Source organism: Morone saxatilis, unplaced genomic scaffold, assembly GCF_004916995.1.
Source record: "Morone saxatilis isolate NCDOM2014 unplaced genomic scaffold, NCSU_SB_2.0 Contig11, whole genome shotgun sequence".
NCBI classification, from domain to species: Eukaryota; Metazoa; Chordata; class Actinopteri; family Moronidae; genus Morone; species Morone saxatilis.
Genome location: NW_023339663.1, coordinates 12997969 through 13012741, shown reverse-complemented (window position 1 = coordinate 13012741; position 14773 = coordinate 12997969). Strand labels below are relative to the sequence as shown.

Sequence of the window (14773 nt, the reverse complement as noted above, 5' to 3'; positions counted from 1 at the left end):
ACACACACACACACACAGGAAGGCTCCCACTGACACATACAGTATATGCAAGCATGCACGCACACACACAAAACTATATTGGCTATTTGATCAAATAGATTACTTGCATCAAGATAAGTAGCCTGCTGAAATCATGTTGACAGAATAAAGAACAGATTATTAAAGGAGGTGGGAACATGGCGCACAGCAGAGATTCTGGTGCTTGACTGATGTTTGGCCTGTGTGTGTCCTGCCAGGAGGGTCCCGGCCTCACTCCTCTAGGATGCTGCACTCAGAGGCAGCGTAGAGCTATGTGTGAAGAATGCCTCAAAATCGGCAACCAAGGCAACTGGATTTCCAGCCCTCATTGCATATGCATAGAGTCAGAGGCTCATGCTCAGATCATTATAACAAAGATTCCTATTAATTAGGTGGGATAAAGCAGAACCAGATGACATGGCAGCTGGGATGAGAGGAGAGGGGAGAAGGGATGGAACTAAAAGAGGAGGGGAGAAAGTGCATCAGTCTGTTTGGGGGGAGGGAAGTAATGTATAATACAGACTTAATTATAGATAATATACCTGTAGTAATATAGCTTTAGAAAACCTTTTTAAAATCTTTTTTAATGCTATATTTGAACTAAATACATTTCCAAAAGACAAATTTGCTGCTGCTGTTAAGCACCTGCAGCTCCAGTGAGCCTCCGTTTTGGAGTCAGCAAGGGCTGTGACACTGACTGGGGACAGTGTTACAACAGAGTCAAGAGTTCATCAGTGCTAATCAGACCACAGGCTTAGAGCTGATCCTATTCTTTTCCAAAGCTTTCACCCATCCCTGAATCTCATTACATGGCCTGTTGTAATAGAGGATAATGACCCGAGGCTACACACACAATGCTCATCACTCCCCCACACTCAACCTACTGCACAGTCATTATACAGTGATAATACACAACCTCGCCAGGGGGATTACACTTATAAATAGAGGAGAGGTGATAAAAGCAGAGGGAGAGGAAGAAAGGTCTAAGTGATAACACGGGAACACATACAGTACACACATGTAACCCCATGCCCTAACACAGTTAGTTCACAATGGCACACCATGTTGTGCTGTTTTTTTGTCACAAGCAATGGCTTGGTTACCTGCTGCTGTAATAGGGGAATCTTTTCTCAGTAGCCATTAAATATCCTTCTACCTGAGATTAAAAAGGGGTCACAGTTTGGCTGAATGGTGGTATGGCTCCCTTTTGCTAAGCTAATTAGCCATGACTCTGTCAAAGGGCTCCAGGTGTTGAGTATTCTGCTTGAGCACCTACTGTATCCACTCTGACTGGTCTGAAAGACTCTTTCTGTGTTATTTTCTCTACTTTCTTAATTTACTTTACTGTCTGTGTGTCTGCCTGCCTGTTTCTATCAAATGAGAAAAATAGTTATTGATATTTATAGATTATAGCTGTAGATTATATGTTAAAAGTGTCCACTGTCAGTTTAACAGCTGTGTCAAATGTCCTTACACCACACCTGTTCACTAGCATGATGGCCCTGGATCACACGCAGCACTGTTTTCTCAACTGCATCCAGGGAGCCATACTGTGATTCTGTATACCATAGCTATTGTAGTCAACAGTAGTGAAATGGTTGAAAAAGGTTGACTTAACTATCATTTTTACAGAACATGGCTCGACTGAAACAATTTTAAAATTACTAAACATATTGCGTATTACCATATTACTAAACATATGCTATCTAGTACTCTATTTTTATTTTTTTGTTTGTCATCTATATGCCTCTGACTTAGACAGTTTCTTTACTCCTTGTCTGTTTCAACAAACCACTCAATAACACAAAGATGACAAAAGATACATAAATGCATACCATTCAGTGCTGGTTTTACTGGCAAGGACTCAACACACAGATTCAGTCCAGGAAAATCCCTAAAAGCTAAGACAGGAAGCTTAAACCCAATTACCCGTCCTTGTCTTGGGGACGATCATAAAGACTGAACACAAGTATTTCTGTGTTGACTTGCACAGTATTGATTCATACTTTAGTGCATTATATAAAACTGTTCTAATTGCATGTGAATCAAATCAAGGTCACCTTGGATTTTTATAATGGTGGGTATTTTTCTTTTTCCCCTAATACTTTATACTGACATTTTTAACTCTTGACAAGTGCTGTCTGGAGACCTATCCATAAATAATGCATTTACAATACCTAGTAAATAAACATGGGGCACAATCGTTAGCCCTGCTGGCAACTGGGCCTAATAGAGCTTTTACAGCAAAGGTGACTATTCAGCTAAATGTGGTGCTTGCTGCTGGGAGGACATTTTCATTCATTAGCACAGTCACAAGCACTTAAAGCACTTTAAGGACCAGAAATGGAGAGGAAGGGTGGAAAGATGGAGAGGGTGAAAGGGTACAAATATATAGAGATGGAAGAATGGAGGAGTGATACCTATAATATCACCTCCATTGTTATGATATTTATAAGACATCATGGTCAATGAAGGAAACTAGCCAATAATTGGCTTTTTGAATGGAGACATATGGTGTAAGTGAAACAAGCCAACATATTACTATTTTTAATTTATTCGCTAAGGTTTTGTCTAACCTGCTTATTCATACTAAAGGTCAGGCAAAATGACCTTTTTTTCCACATTGAGGCCTAACCATTATTATTATTATTATTTATTTTATTTTTTAATACTGAAAAAGAGAAACATCAGGCTTTGATTATTGTACCACCACTATAATATAATGGAGGTGATTGGAATTTCATCTTTGGTACTCACAGGTTAAAAAAATCATAAATTAAAAAGTTAATAAATGACTAATAGAGACAGATGGTCAACAATATTTGGATACCAATGTCTGGGAAGCTTTCCAACCCAAAGCCTCCACCAATGTTAACATCACTAAAGTGGGATTTCACGTTCCATATATATGAGCAATGTACTGTGTAAAAATTGTACCACAGACCATTTGTTTTCCCTCTACACTTGAGGTCACTGCGTTTATCCTCAGTCCATCAGGACAATGAACTATGTTGACCAGACGAGGAAGCCCAGAGAAGAATGGTAGCAGATGGTGAATAGTCTCTCAGGACCTCGGTGATCCCAACCAGGCAGACACCAAACCAGCAGAATTAGACACAAGCAGTTGTCATGCTTGGATAAGCGATATATTTAGCTCATCTGTTGCTTATGCCATATTAGCAACACCATTAAGACAACAAATGGCTTCTCCGACCATCTTGTATGTTCTTTAATCGGTTAATCCTGTCCTTTTCAAATTCCAACGATCTCTCTCTCCACAAACAAAGACATAGGATTATGATTTCTCAAAGGTTTTCACAAGGTTTTCCTTTGGCAGTTCCTCTCCCTCCATTTTACAGTAATCACTGATCATCACCGCTGAAGCTTCCTCAAGTGCTCTCAAGAACAGAGTATCTCTCAGTTCCTGCAGCTTGGAGACAGCATACTGAACTTTGTGAGGCTCTTGTCTTCTGCTGTGTTCCCTGCTCAGAAACTAATTTCCTCCAACAAGGGAGTTTATTTAGGTGGTGATGATACACAGAGCATGAGGCAGACCAAGTCTCTATTATTAACAGGAGATTAAAACAGCTGTATGGCACTCTAAAGCACCCTCTCCTCCCTGCGCTAACATACGGCCCTGGATTACAAGCTGCACTTGACCATTTAAATTACTGCAACAACCAGCCTTCACCAGCTGGGGCTCATTACCATAACGCCCGCCGTCGCCACAGTTCACACTGACAATCTTGCCCTGAAAATCAACTCCGCAAAAAACAAGACACATATAAAATATATTCTTACCTTAGGGTAAAAACAAAGAACTAGTAACAGAACTGCTTCACTGTTATTACTAACCAAAATATGTCCTGTAAGGTGCTGTGTGACAACCTTCTCTTGTATCCTGGGATCCACAACATGTCAAGAAGACTAGTAGCAAGAATATAATTCCTAATATTCATGTCTGGTGTGGAATAAAACTAGAGCATTTAAAGGATACCTCCATAAACCCAGGGAAAACTTGAACTCATCACAGAGAGAAATGTATCTACTGTATTGCAGTGTTATGAGTATTAATTGTGATATTCATAAGAGGCTTGGATTTTTTAAATAAAATGTTTTGCTAAATTGCCAAAACCACTGGTAGTTAATTAATATAAAAGGTATCGATTACAGTAAGTACAATTAAACATCATGTGTCGACAAAAGTCCTAATTAGCATAAAGTGGGAAAAATGCTGGCGTGCTGAGGGGGACCATGTGTTCTGTGTGTTTAACCTTTACAAATACATCTTGACCTCTGTTGGTCATTTCGATCCATTTCAATAATCCAAACTTTTCAGCTTTCTAAATGATCTCAAAATTATAGGTGTTCAGATGAATAAGGACTGATTGTTCTGTCTTTCATTATCTAAACGACACCACAAATAATCAGTCCCCATATCTCTATGTGGCTAAATGATTATCTGGTGAGAGGCCTGTGATGCTCTGATACAAAGATCACCAAACGAACACTTAAAAAAGAAGTGGCAAATTATTTTTAGGCTAACAGAGGTCTAATTTATTCGTCTGATGAAGTGCTTAAGCTAAGAGCTCCCCAGACACTAAATGAGACACATGCATTCCCAAGGGGGTTTAACATTTGATTGGATGTAGTTATATTACTACAGCCCTAATTAAGAAGGGGGATGTGTTTCAGCAGCTCTTTCAAATATTTGTTTTTCCGCCATACTCTTGATAGACTGCAGGCTGTGGGAGGGAGAGCCGAGCCGGGTGAAACGGGGTGCAGATATGACATAGACCTAACAGTCTTATCACAGAAAAGGATTTTTTTTTTTTGCATGTTGTTTTAGGAAAATAAAAAAATCTTCATGGTGTGTTGAATAAGATTAATTAATTAGGCAACAGGTAAAACCCGTGTGAAGGGCTTGGATTGTTTGTGGATAGCATGCTTTGATGAATACCTGCGCTGAGTGAAAAGTGTTCTGTGTAGAAAAATAAAAAGAGGTAATGTTCCTGGCATCAGGTCAGCACTATGAGTTTTATAGTCAAAGAGTTTGCCTTGGCACAGACGAAGACCACACTTATGCTGAGGTGCACTGCCACACAGTCTTTGTCACATTGGAAGAGATTCAGAACAAACTGGAAACACAGTAACGTCAGTATTCCCAACTTGTGTGTGCCCGCATGAGTGTATGAGACAGAAAGATACAAGAGAAAAGAGGCGGATAGTCGGGAAGCTAGAAACATATAAAACGAAAAAGGGAAAATTGGGGAAGATCAGGCCTACTTAGGAGGAAAAAAGGTAGTCCTACACCCACACCCCAAGCACACATACACACACAAACACACACACACACACACACACACAGGGAGTCATACCGTCTTGCTCTGTCTTTGTCATCTCCTCCAGCTTCTTTTGCTTCAGCGTGTCCACTACGTCTGCCAGGCTTCCTTTGCGGCGCTCTGGAGTTCCAAATGCTGATCCACTCAGCAGGTCACTTCGCTCCCGGGCCCCCTCCTCCGGCTTGTGTGGGGAAGTGGAATTGTTCCGGAAGGAGTACAGGGAACATACTTTATTGCTGTCAGATTCCTGTAAGACAAACAAAAGTTGGGAGGGGTGGTAACAAGGGATGGGATTTGTATTAAGTAATGAGTGTGTTACTGTGTTCTGTCAGGGCTCCATTGAGCTTTTGACAGTTTTTCATGCAAATACAGTGATTGCTAGGTTTCTGCAGCTCAGGGGCGATTTGGCCATATCAATTGGCTTCTGTATCTTCAACAGAGCTAGCTGCGCTGGTAAATGAGACATGACAAGTGAAAAACTGAGATGAAATGATGAGGTACACTTTCATAGGGCATATCCATAATGTGCTCAGGCTTTACTTTTCATCTGCAGAGACTACACAGAGAAACCTCCCAACTGTAATTTCTCAAATTGCTTTTGAGTGTGCATTTGTGTTAGGGTGACTGCTGTGTAATTTGTTCATTTTCTAGTGGAGACCTATTCTCAGCTGAGTGCCTTGAGCCATCGTAAATCTGTGTCCTGTCTCAAGCTGTTGTTGTTTTTCAGTCCCACCTGTGTATGGTTTAGTATTTAACTAAGGGTCCTGTCTCTGGCTGACTTGCTGAGTGCTCCCTGTGCACAAACAGAGACATGAAGGAAATGGGGAGAAGAATGGGAGAGAGCTTGGGGGGGGGGGTACTCTGCACATGGGAGTATATAGTCAGCACACAGACCATGGCTGTGGATTGCGTCTGACAGAAGGTGGTGTTAATTATGGTTTGTGGAGTCTGAGAAGGTAGCTAAGCAGCCAGGAGTTTGCAGCCTTTAACGGGGGAACACTTAGCTCTGATTTAAACTTTGGCCCTCCATAGTAAAGAGAATAAACATGACACACATCCATATCCAACACATAGTGCACGCCTATCGTGGAAAAGTGAGCTTTAATAAACAGCAGTGTGATAACAGAGGTGCAATACAGCAGGGTTAAATGATAGAACCGTGTCTGGAGCCACTGACAATCCTAAATGAAAAGTCAGGAATGCGGTAAACTGGGCAGGAATGTTGACAGTGCCAAATTCTCATCCCTGTGTTGCATGTCGAGCTCCAGGCGGAGTTGCAGCGGTGTGTAGGGTGATCTGGTACCAAGGGCCAGGGTGGCACGACCTACCGGCCGACTCTGCACCTCCCAGCCCTGTGTTGGATGATTATGCAGTGTGGCAGAGACAGTAGAGAGTGCTTGAGGGGAGTGGAGCAGTGCTGGGTTAATCAGCTGGCACAGGTTCAGGGCACAGCCCACACAGACGCATGGCACAGCAGTGGAGTCAGGTAATCAGCAAAGGCAACACTCTCATTCCTTTCGCCTTATGCCTTTCCCTTTTCTTCTCTCTATCTTTCCTCTATCGTCCTCCATTTTACCTTTCCTCTCTTTTCTATTTCTTAGTAACTTCTAAACACAATAAGTCCAAAAACATTTCTTTACACTTATTACACAAGATGAAGCCTAAAGGATATATATATAATATAAATAAAACATTCATCCTTTGACATTTAGAAGAGCCGTCATCTATCCAGCCATATTGAGATGAATTCAAATCAAATGAAAAATGTCTTTTCAGACGTGTATAACCCTTTAATCTTTCTTGATGTTACTTTGTGGGCTGTTAGCCTCGTTAACCTCAGTAAAAGATTATATTTTAACCTATACTTTCTATAATGCTATTCAATCAATCACATCACTTTTCTCAAAAGATTCATATTGTAACATAAAACAGCCCCTGCAGAGGATATTATTGTTCTTTCTTGTAAGATGTTACAGTGCAATGTGCACACTATCAAAAACAAAATAAAAATTAAAAATGTAATATAATTGCAAATATGGTCCCTTCTGATGCTTTTTAAGATTTTTAAGATTTACTTGTTTTTTCATTTTTTGGTATAAAATATTGCATCATTTAGGACTTTTTGTCATTAACATTTTCTTGCCATTTCCCACTGTTTAAACACTATTTTACAGAGGTGCTATATAATTATTGTTTTGTAGTATTATTGTATTTATAATTTTTTACTAAGTATTGGTTGTAGGTATTTATAAACTTCGTTGAGGTGTTTTTATCATAAAACTTGATAAAATCATGTTACAGAAATCCCATAATGTACCACCTTTGCCTGTCAATTACCTACACTGTCAGCATGCACACCCCAGCATCATGAGGAGCAGTCTGCTACTGTGGTTATTCATGTATCTGTTTGGGTGTGTGTGCGCGTGTGTGTTTGTGTGTGTGTTGTGCTGCAGTGCTGAGTTGTTGAAGGTCTCAGTGGCCAACTGCAGAGCTACTTCAGGGGCCCTCTGGGTCTCTTTACCACAGACCCGTCTGTCACAGACAACCACCTGCCTCCCATGTCTATAGCCCACAAGTGCCTGTGCTCTTCTTCGCTCCGCTCACATCAAAGTAGCTCCGCACTTAGAATGTACAGTGTTTGGGGTCTGGCTGCATATGAGCTTATACACAGCAACGCACGTGCACTAAGGACATGGCATGTTTCTTTAATAACAACAAGAATTCAGGCTATAGGAAGCAGATAAGGCTACATTCCCTTCCATCGGTCATGATGCAATTTTATGTGGCATTCACATTATTCAAGGGAGAGTTAGGGGTCCTCCATTTAACAATAGCTGATGGTTTAGTGTTTGGCAGAGCTGCCTATCTGAAGACCCCAGAATTTCAGAGGTTTCACAGCATTAGCGCATCATGGGGCTGGGGCTAGGGGTACAATATTCATTGTGCTTCTTTGACCGAGTCAGGAAGAATGCCGTGCCTCGATCTTGAATACCCAAGAAAGGACAGTGAGACACTAGTGCACAATCATAGGTTACTTTGATTGGCCTTCACTGAATCTTCTGAATTACTTCATCTCAGTCTGTTCGGGCATATGGAAATTTAATTCAACAACTGATTATGTAGCTTGTAATATGACTGCAACTAGCAATTACATTTTTTGCATGTATGTAGTATGTTGACTTGTCTCACCATGCGCTGTTGGGCTGACACCAGGCTGTCCCAATCACTCTCTGGTGGTACACTGCTGAGTGGCTGCATTTCATCGGGATGGGCTTTTCCATGGAGGAGACTGTGCAGGGGCAACTGTGGTGTGCCATGGGCTTCAGCACTCTCCTCTTTCTCCCAAGACAAGTGCTCCTGACTCATAGCATCATCCCCATCAACCACAGAGGCAAAAGGAGATGTGGCTTGCTTGGAAGACATGACTCTGCTGTGGAGCAAGAAAAGAAGAGGAAAAGTGAGTGAATAAAAATAAATTATATCTTATAAGGATCATACAAGAATACAAGAAAAGCAACGCTGTTTTCTTGAGTATTTCATTGATGACTGGCAGTTACAAGTGATTGTGCATGACTGTAACTGGGGTTATAAGTAGTGCTCCTGGGCAGATAATGCTGAGTGGACTGAATGCTCCACCTGAATGTCACCTGTAGCTGCTCTGAGCTGTGGAGTTTGCAGCAGGCCGTGGGGTCCCTAATCCTTTGTTTAATGCAGATGGATGGCTTGATCTAGGGCTGGAACAGTGCCTGCTTGGGTCCTGGCCCAAACCCCAAGACTGTTACTCAGGCAGTAGGTTAGCCAGGCAGTGGAACTACCACCCAGAAAAAAAGGACCTCATAAATAAGTTAACTCCTGGTACACAGGCAAACATGTAAAACAAGGTTGCTTTTGTACTATGATAATATATAAATTTTTTCTATTTTTAAACTACCTGAGTAGTCTCTCTCCTGTATCTTGCATGTGATTTGATTTGGTTTTGTCCTTCAAGCATCTTATAATTTTTTCTTGCATGAGTCGATTTCACTCCGTAGCAATAAAATACAAACAAAAACCATCCGGCACAAACCATCGTCTTTTGTTTCCAATCATCAAATTAGGAAATTATGAACATTTTGTTGTGACAATGTTCCCTTGGGCCAAGAAATCCTACATAAGCAGCTTTAAAATAAAAAGATAACAGTGGAAGACTTAATTCACAAATCTGTCACATACTTTCATGAATATTACAGTGAAGAGTGTACTTGACATATCAGGTGCAAAGGAAACTCATGTTAATTCTAATTTAATTTTTTTCCCTTTTACAATCCAACTCTTTTTGGTGCAGAATTTATACAACCAATTCCGCTTTTCTCACAATTAATGAGGCCGCACTCATGCTGTGTGCTACAATGAATGAAATTAAACTCTGTGCCAGCAAATCTAATTATGCATTTGGTATTAAATTAAAAAGGGGATAATATGGCCTTCCTACTGATGTGAAGTGGAGAGAAGGAGCTGGAGCATATTTAACTCCTAATCCGCTTTTCCCCATGCTGTTGTTCTGCTTATTTTTCTCAACTACAGGACATTGACCATTACGACTAGAATGACTACTTAGAGCACAATCTTCTCTAGAGGATGAGTGTGTATGTCAGTGTGTGCATGATAGAAAGAAGAAGGACAAATAGGTGGTGTGAAGGTATGGGTCTGTGTTTGTATGTGACAAAATGCTCAGGTTACTTTTTGTACATTTGATCACTGATCGCCATCTGCCCCGTTCTCCTACTCTATCCACAGGGGTCAGTGTGACAGCACTTTAGTTCCACCCTCAGCTTGCCTGGGGGGGTTTGAGAGGGGCAGGGGGGCGGGGGCTCTCAAGGTTGAGGCAGGCTGTGGTGCGGTGGTGTCCTTGCACTTTCTGATGAGAGTCAGGCACCGAGAGATAGGGAAAGATATCTTACATTTAAGAAAGGTTTTTATGAACAAGGTTTTTGGGTCTAGTAGTTCTTAGTCCTACTAAAGGAAAGGCAGATGAGGTGTACTGTCTATGTACACACACTATTGAATTGTTATTCTAGGAAAGATTATTTGTGTTGTTACTCCTCCAAAAGTGTCTTTACAAAAGGCATAAAGCAACATTTAAGACAATAAGATGAAAAATACAACAAATTTGGGGGGGGGGGGGATCAAAATATCATGATGAAATGATCAAATAAAATAGTGAAGAAACAACCACAAAAGACAAAGTTACAGTGCAAAAGTTGAGTGAAGAAAAAAAGGGTGCAGTTGCAGTTCAATAGCAGAAAGGTTAGTCTTGATTTAGGAGAGTTTGTAGTTGAAGCAGACCTCTGGACATTTATTCTTGATAAGTAGCGCAGATAAATTAAAGGCTGTGTCACCATGTTTTCTTTAAAACCCCAAAACAGTAAGCAGACCAACTCCAGAAGATTTGAGAGGTCTGGAGGGAACTTAATTATATTATTCAGAAACATGCGCTGATATATCCAAATGTCTATGCATTACCACACTCTCTGACTCTCATTCACTCACAAACACACACTCTGGCACATAGTCACAGATCAACCTGGGCATCGAAGGGGGACCTAAACAATGGTAGCCTTAGTTAATCTCATGTGTCTCAGCAGCTGTACAAACAGACTCAGTAAGTCAGGTAGATGAGCAGAGGAGGAGTGTGAGACCGTGCCTGACTGCCTGTCTGTCTTTCTCTCCTTCTGTCTTTTAGCCTCTGTGCCTGGATGTGTTGTCGGCTGTGTCTTTAGTGGGACTCAGCCCTCAATTTTAATCAACCATTAAATTGTTTCCTGTAATTATATCAAATAGAAAGTGATCTCAAAATTGGGTACTGTTAATTGAAAATCAAAAGTCAAAGCAAAGTTCAGAACATGCATGTAATGTTAAGTAGAGGGAGCAGTAGTATGGTTGGGGGGTTGGAAGGGGAGGCGCGTGTGTGTGGGTGGGTGTGTGTGTATGTATGTGTGTGCTTTCGGCACGTAGTTTCTGACGTATTTTTTATTCATGTACCCAAAAAGCTCAAACCTCCAGCGCAACAAGCATCTCATCCTCAATGGAGTGTGAGAGTTAAACAAAGCACTGCTTTTGTATTACACAGTAAATCAAGTGGTATTATTTTACCACTAAAATATTCAGTCTCTCAGGCACTTTTACTTTGGTCTCCAGCCATCAGTCAAACTGCTGAGGCGTGAGCGAGAGAAGGGGATAGAGAGAGAGAAAAGCAGCGATGGAGACTCCATCCTCCTGTAACATGTGTCTACAGCAATCTTGTTAAAGAATGCAACAGATCTGCGGCAGGCTCCATAACAGTATTTGTCAGCAGGAGTTAATAATTTATTAGCAGTGCTGGGAGGGCTGTGCTCAGGCAGCTTAAGAGTGCAGAGAACCCCCTCTGCCCCACCCCCACCTTCGACAAGCCCCATACAATACTACCTCATATTATTGAAAGGGAAAAGGGGAAGTGCTGCAGTAATTCTCTGAAAATATCTGAGGGCAACCATACGGTATTTTATTTCTCATATTTGGAGCAGAGAACACACAGCACTGAGATCTAAAGGGGTTTGTGTGCAGTAGATCAGCATTGACACAACAAAGACATTTGATGAGGAGCAAAATAAGGAGCAGAATTCAGTTGAATGTGGGTACTACTGATGCATCTAGAATTTGATCATATTTTCTGATAGAATTACACTGTTTACAGCCTTGGTGTCCGTGCTCACGAAATAAAATCAGCAAAATATCCCTGTTTGTAGAACTACAGTGTATTCCGGTGATGTTGAAATAACTTTACTCACATTAATAATTTAATCTGATTTTCTGGAAAATCAGCCCAAAATGTGCTTTAACATACTAAACAGTGAAAATATGGTGAACTGAAGTGGTAGCTCATAAATCCTTGACAAGCTGCCCTCCCTCATGCTTGATTACACAACAACAATGAACAACTAACAAACCAAAGTAATCAATAAGTGCTTAAAATGCTGTCTTCCTGCCTACTTTCTCAAAGACAAAGCCCCAGTGACTTTGAAGACTCGAGGCAGAGACGAGGGAGGGTCAGTTAGAAAAGAGAACTGGTCTATATATAGCTGACAATATTGCGCACATTTGAAGGATTAGGACTTAAGTTCCCCAGCCATGGGCTCATATGGCCTGGAATGCTTTGAGTCATGAATTGTTCCCTGCGATAATGTTTCATCATCGTGCAAAACAACCTCTACTTAATTGGTAAGTATTAGAGGAGTGTTGTGCGCTGCTCATCTTAGGGGTCTTGTGACTGCTGGGCCATGTGTCCTCGGCTATCCCATTTCCTCTTTCATCGTAAAAGGGTCTGACTGACTTTCACCCGCTGTATCTGCTCTGTCACACTGTTTACCTTTTATAGACAATGGTGAAAAGTAACTCCACACTATCTCCCCCACCTAACCACCCAGCAAGCCCACCCTCTCTATACGGATGTCTTACACCTTCTAATTCTGATCAGTCCCAACAGGGGAGAATATTACACTTCCTTCCCTTACATGTTATAAGCAAACAAAAGGAGAGAAAAGTAAATAAATTATTAAAAACAAAAAGACTGTTGAGATGGGAAGACAGAAAAAGTGCTTCAACTTTGTGTTCAGATTTACAATTAATGTATAAAAAGAATAAGAAACACATTTTTTAAGTCAAACAGAATAGGTTTATTCATATATATTGAAGTGTTTCAATTTGCCGTCTGTCTTCAAGCATAAAAAAGAACAGTTAGCATAAGGTCTCTGCATGAGATCTTTTAATCGAGCCAATTAACAAAGGTGCCATGACTGTTCTGTTCTTTTCATTTTCTTTCCCTTTGTCACTGTCTTGTACTGGAGGTGCTCTTGTGCACCAAACCAAGTGTGCACTTAACAGTAACTAAAAAAATAAAATCTAAGGTGTGTGAATTTGTTTAACTAAGTCAATTTTCAAACAATGGCAATAACCATTAAAGAAAAGAAATATAAATAATCCATATTAATCTTTTTAAGTGACATAGATAAAGAAAATAGTTTGGGTTATTTAAATGGTTTGTGTGTGCACGTGTGTGTGAGAGAGACAGACAGAGAGAGAGAAAGTCAGGGAGAAATAAAATCATCTGTGTGTTTCCCTTCAGGGGTTCCTCCTGTTCTAACAGGTGTCGTGGTAGGGTTCCTCTGGGTTCTTCACCTGCCATAATGAGATATTACTACCTGACAGCTCCCAGCTGGAGGAGCATTGACACGGAATCCACCGTTTAGCACAATTAAATTATCACCCTCCATTGTGATTGTGCCATGCTGTGCAGCAGCCAGGTTTCTGGATACATAATCAACTCGTAACACGGGCTGTATACTGCACACACTTCTCTTTTTCCACACACGACACACTCACACACACACACTTTGGCACTGAGTGTGCATGCATATAGGTTTTGTGCATTTGTTTGTCTGCTGTATAATTCCTGCAGATTTAAAAAAAAAAAGGATCACTATAACTATTTTTCTTCTTTTTTTTACAATGGGTTTGAGTGTGTGATACACAAATTGATTTAATTCTCAGCCGACAAAGTAATTACAGATAATGATATTAAAATATAGTAAATGGTTGGGAAAATACAGATTTTCCAACAAGTAACCTACTGTACAGTGACTGGATAGTTGTCTAAATGAATTTGTTTAAATTGTTCCTCCATTATTGTTGACCTTCCCTTGCAAAAAGTCAACTCAATTACGCCGGCACTTCATCCTCACTTCACACTCTCTCCTGGTGCCTTCTCTATTAGAAACTGCCACAGTTACCACAGCTAAAATCCACACTCAAATGATAGCCACCCGGAGCAAATTAAGCAAGCCACCTGAAGTGCACACTTTACATATTGAGCAGAGCATTGATAATTACTTTGCAGGGTAAATTATTTGCAATAATATGCTGCTAGAGGAACTGCCTTGTATCTCACTTTAAACACTTGTGCAGCTGCCATGACAGCATGGTTGGTGTCCTTGCCCCCCACGCAAGGCAAAGGCAGATGCAGGTGTGAGAGTGCTTAAGTGTCCCTGTCTGTCTACTCAGGAAGGGTCGATGAGCACTCACACACTGAATCCCTCGTTGCCCCCTCCTCCTCTACCTCCTCCTTCCTCTCCTTCAGTCCCCTGTGCCATTGGCCCTTTTTCTGATCCCAGGACACAAGCTCAGAGCTGGATGGCATAACAGCCTCTCAGTTCCCCAGGACACACACAAGTTCACTCATGCGTATGCTTTCACAAATGAAGGATGGCCGTCCAAAAAAATTCACCACTGGCCTTTTTTTTCTGGACATTATTCTTAAACAGAAATTATCCACTAGAAGAGGACACACACACACACACACACACACACACACACACACCAGAAGACTCTAACAGTAGCAG

The 14773-nt window shown here is 41.0% G+C and overlaps 1 protein-coding gene across 9 annotated transcripts in view; it reads right to left on the bottom strand.

The window, feature by feature from the left end:
- sox6 (SRY-box transcription factor 6) overlaps positions 1–14773 on the bottom strand; it is a 132255-nt gene that overhangs the window by 78589 nt on the left and 38893 nt on the right. For all 9 annotated transcript variants that reach the window (XM_035682452.1, XM_035682450.1, XM_035682447.1 and 6 more), the window contains 2 exons: positions 8550–8790; positions 5397–5607 (listed from right to left, as the gene is read on the bottom strand). In XM_035682452.1, the coding sequence (XP_035538345.1) occupies positions 5397–5607; positions 8550–8783 (445 nt within the window). In that variant the 5' untranslated portion in view covers positions 8784–8790. The remainder of the gene's footprint in view (positions 1–5396; positions 5608–8549; positions 8791–14773) is intronic.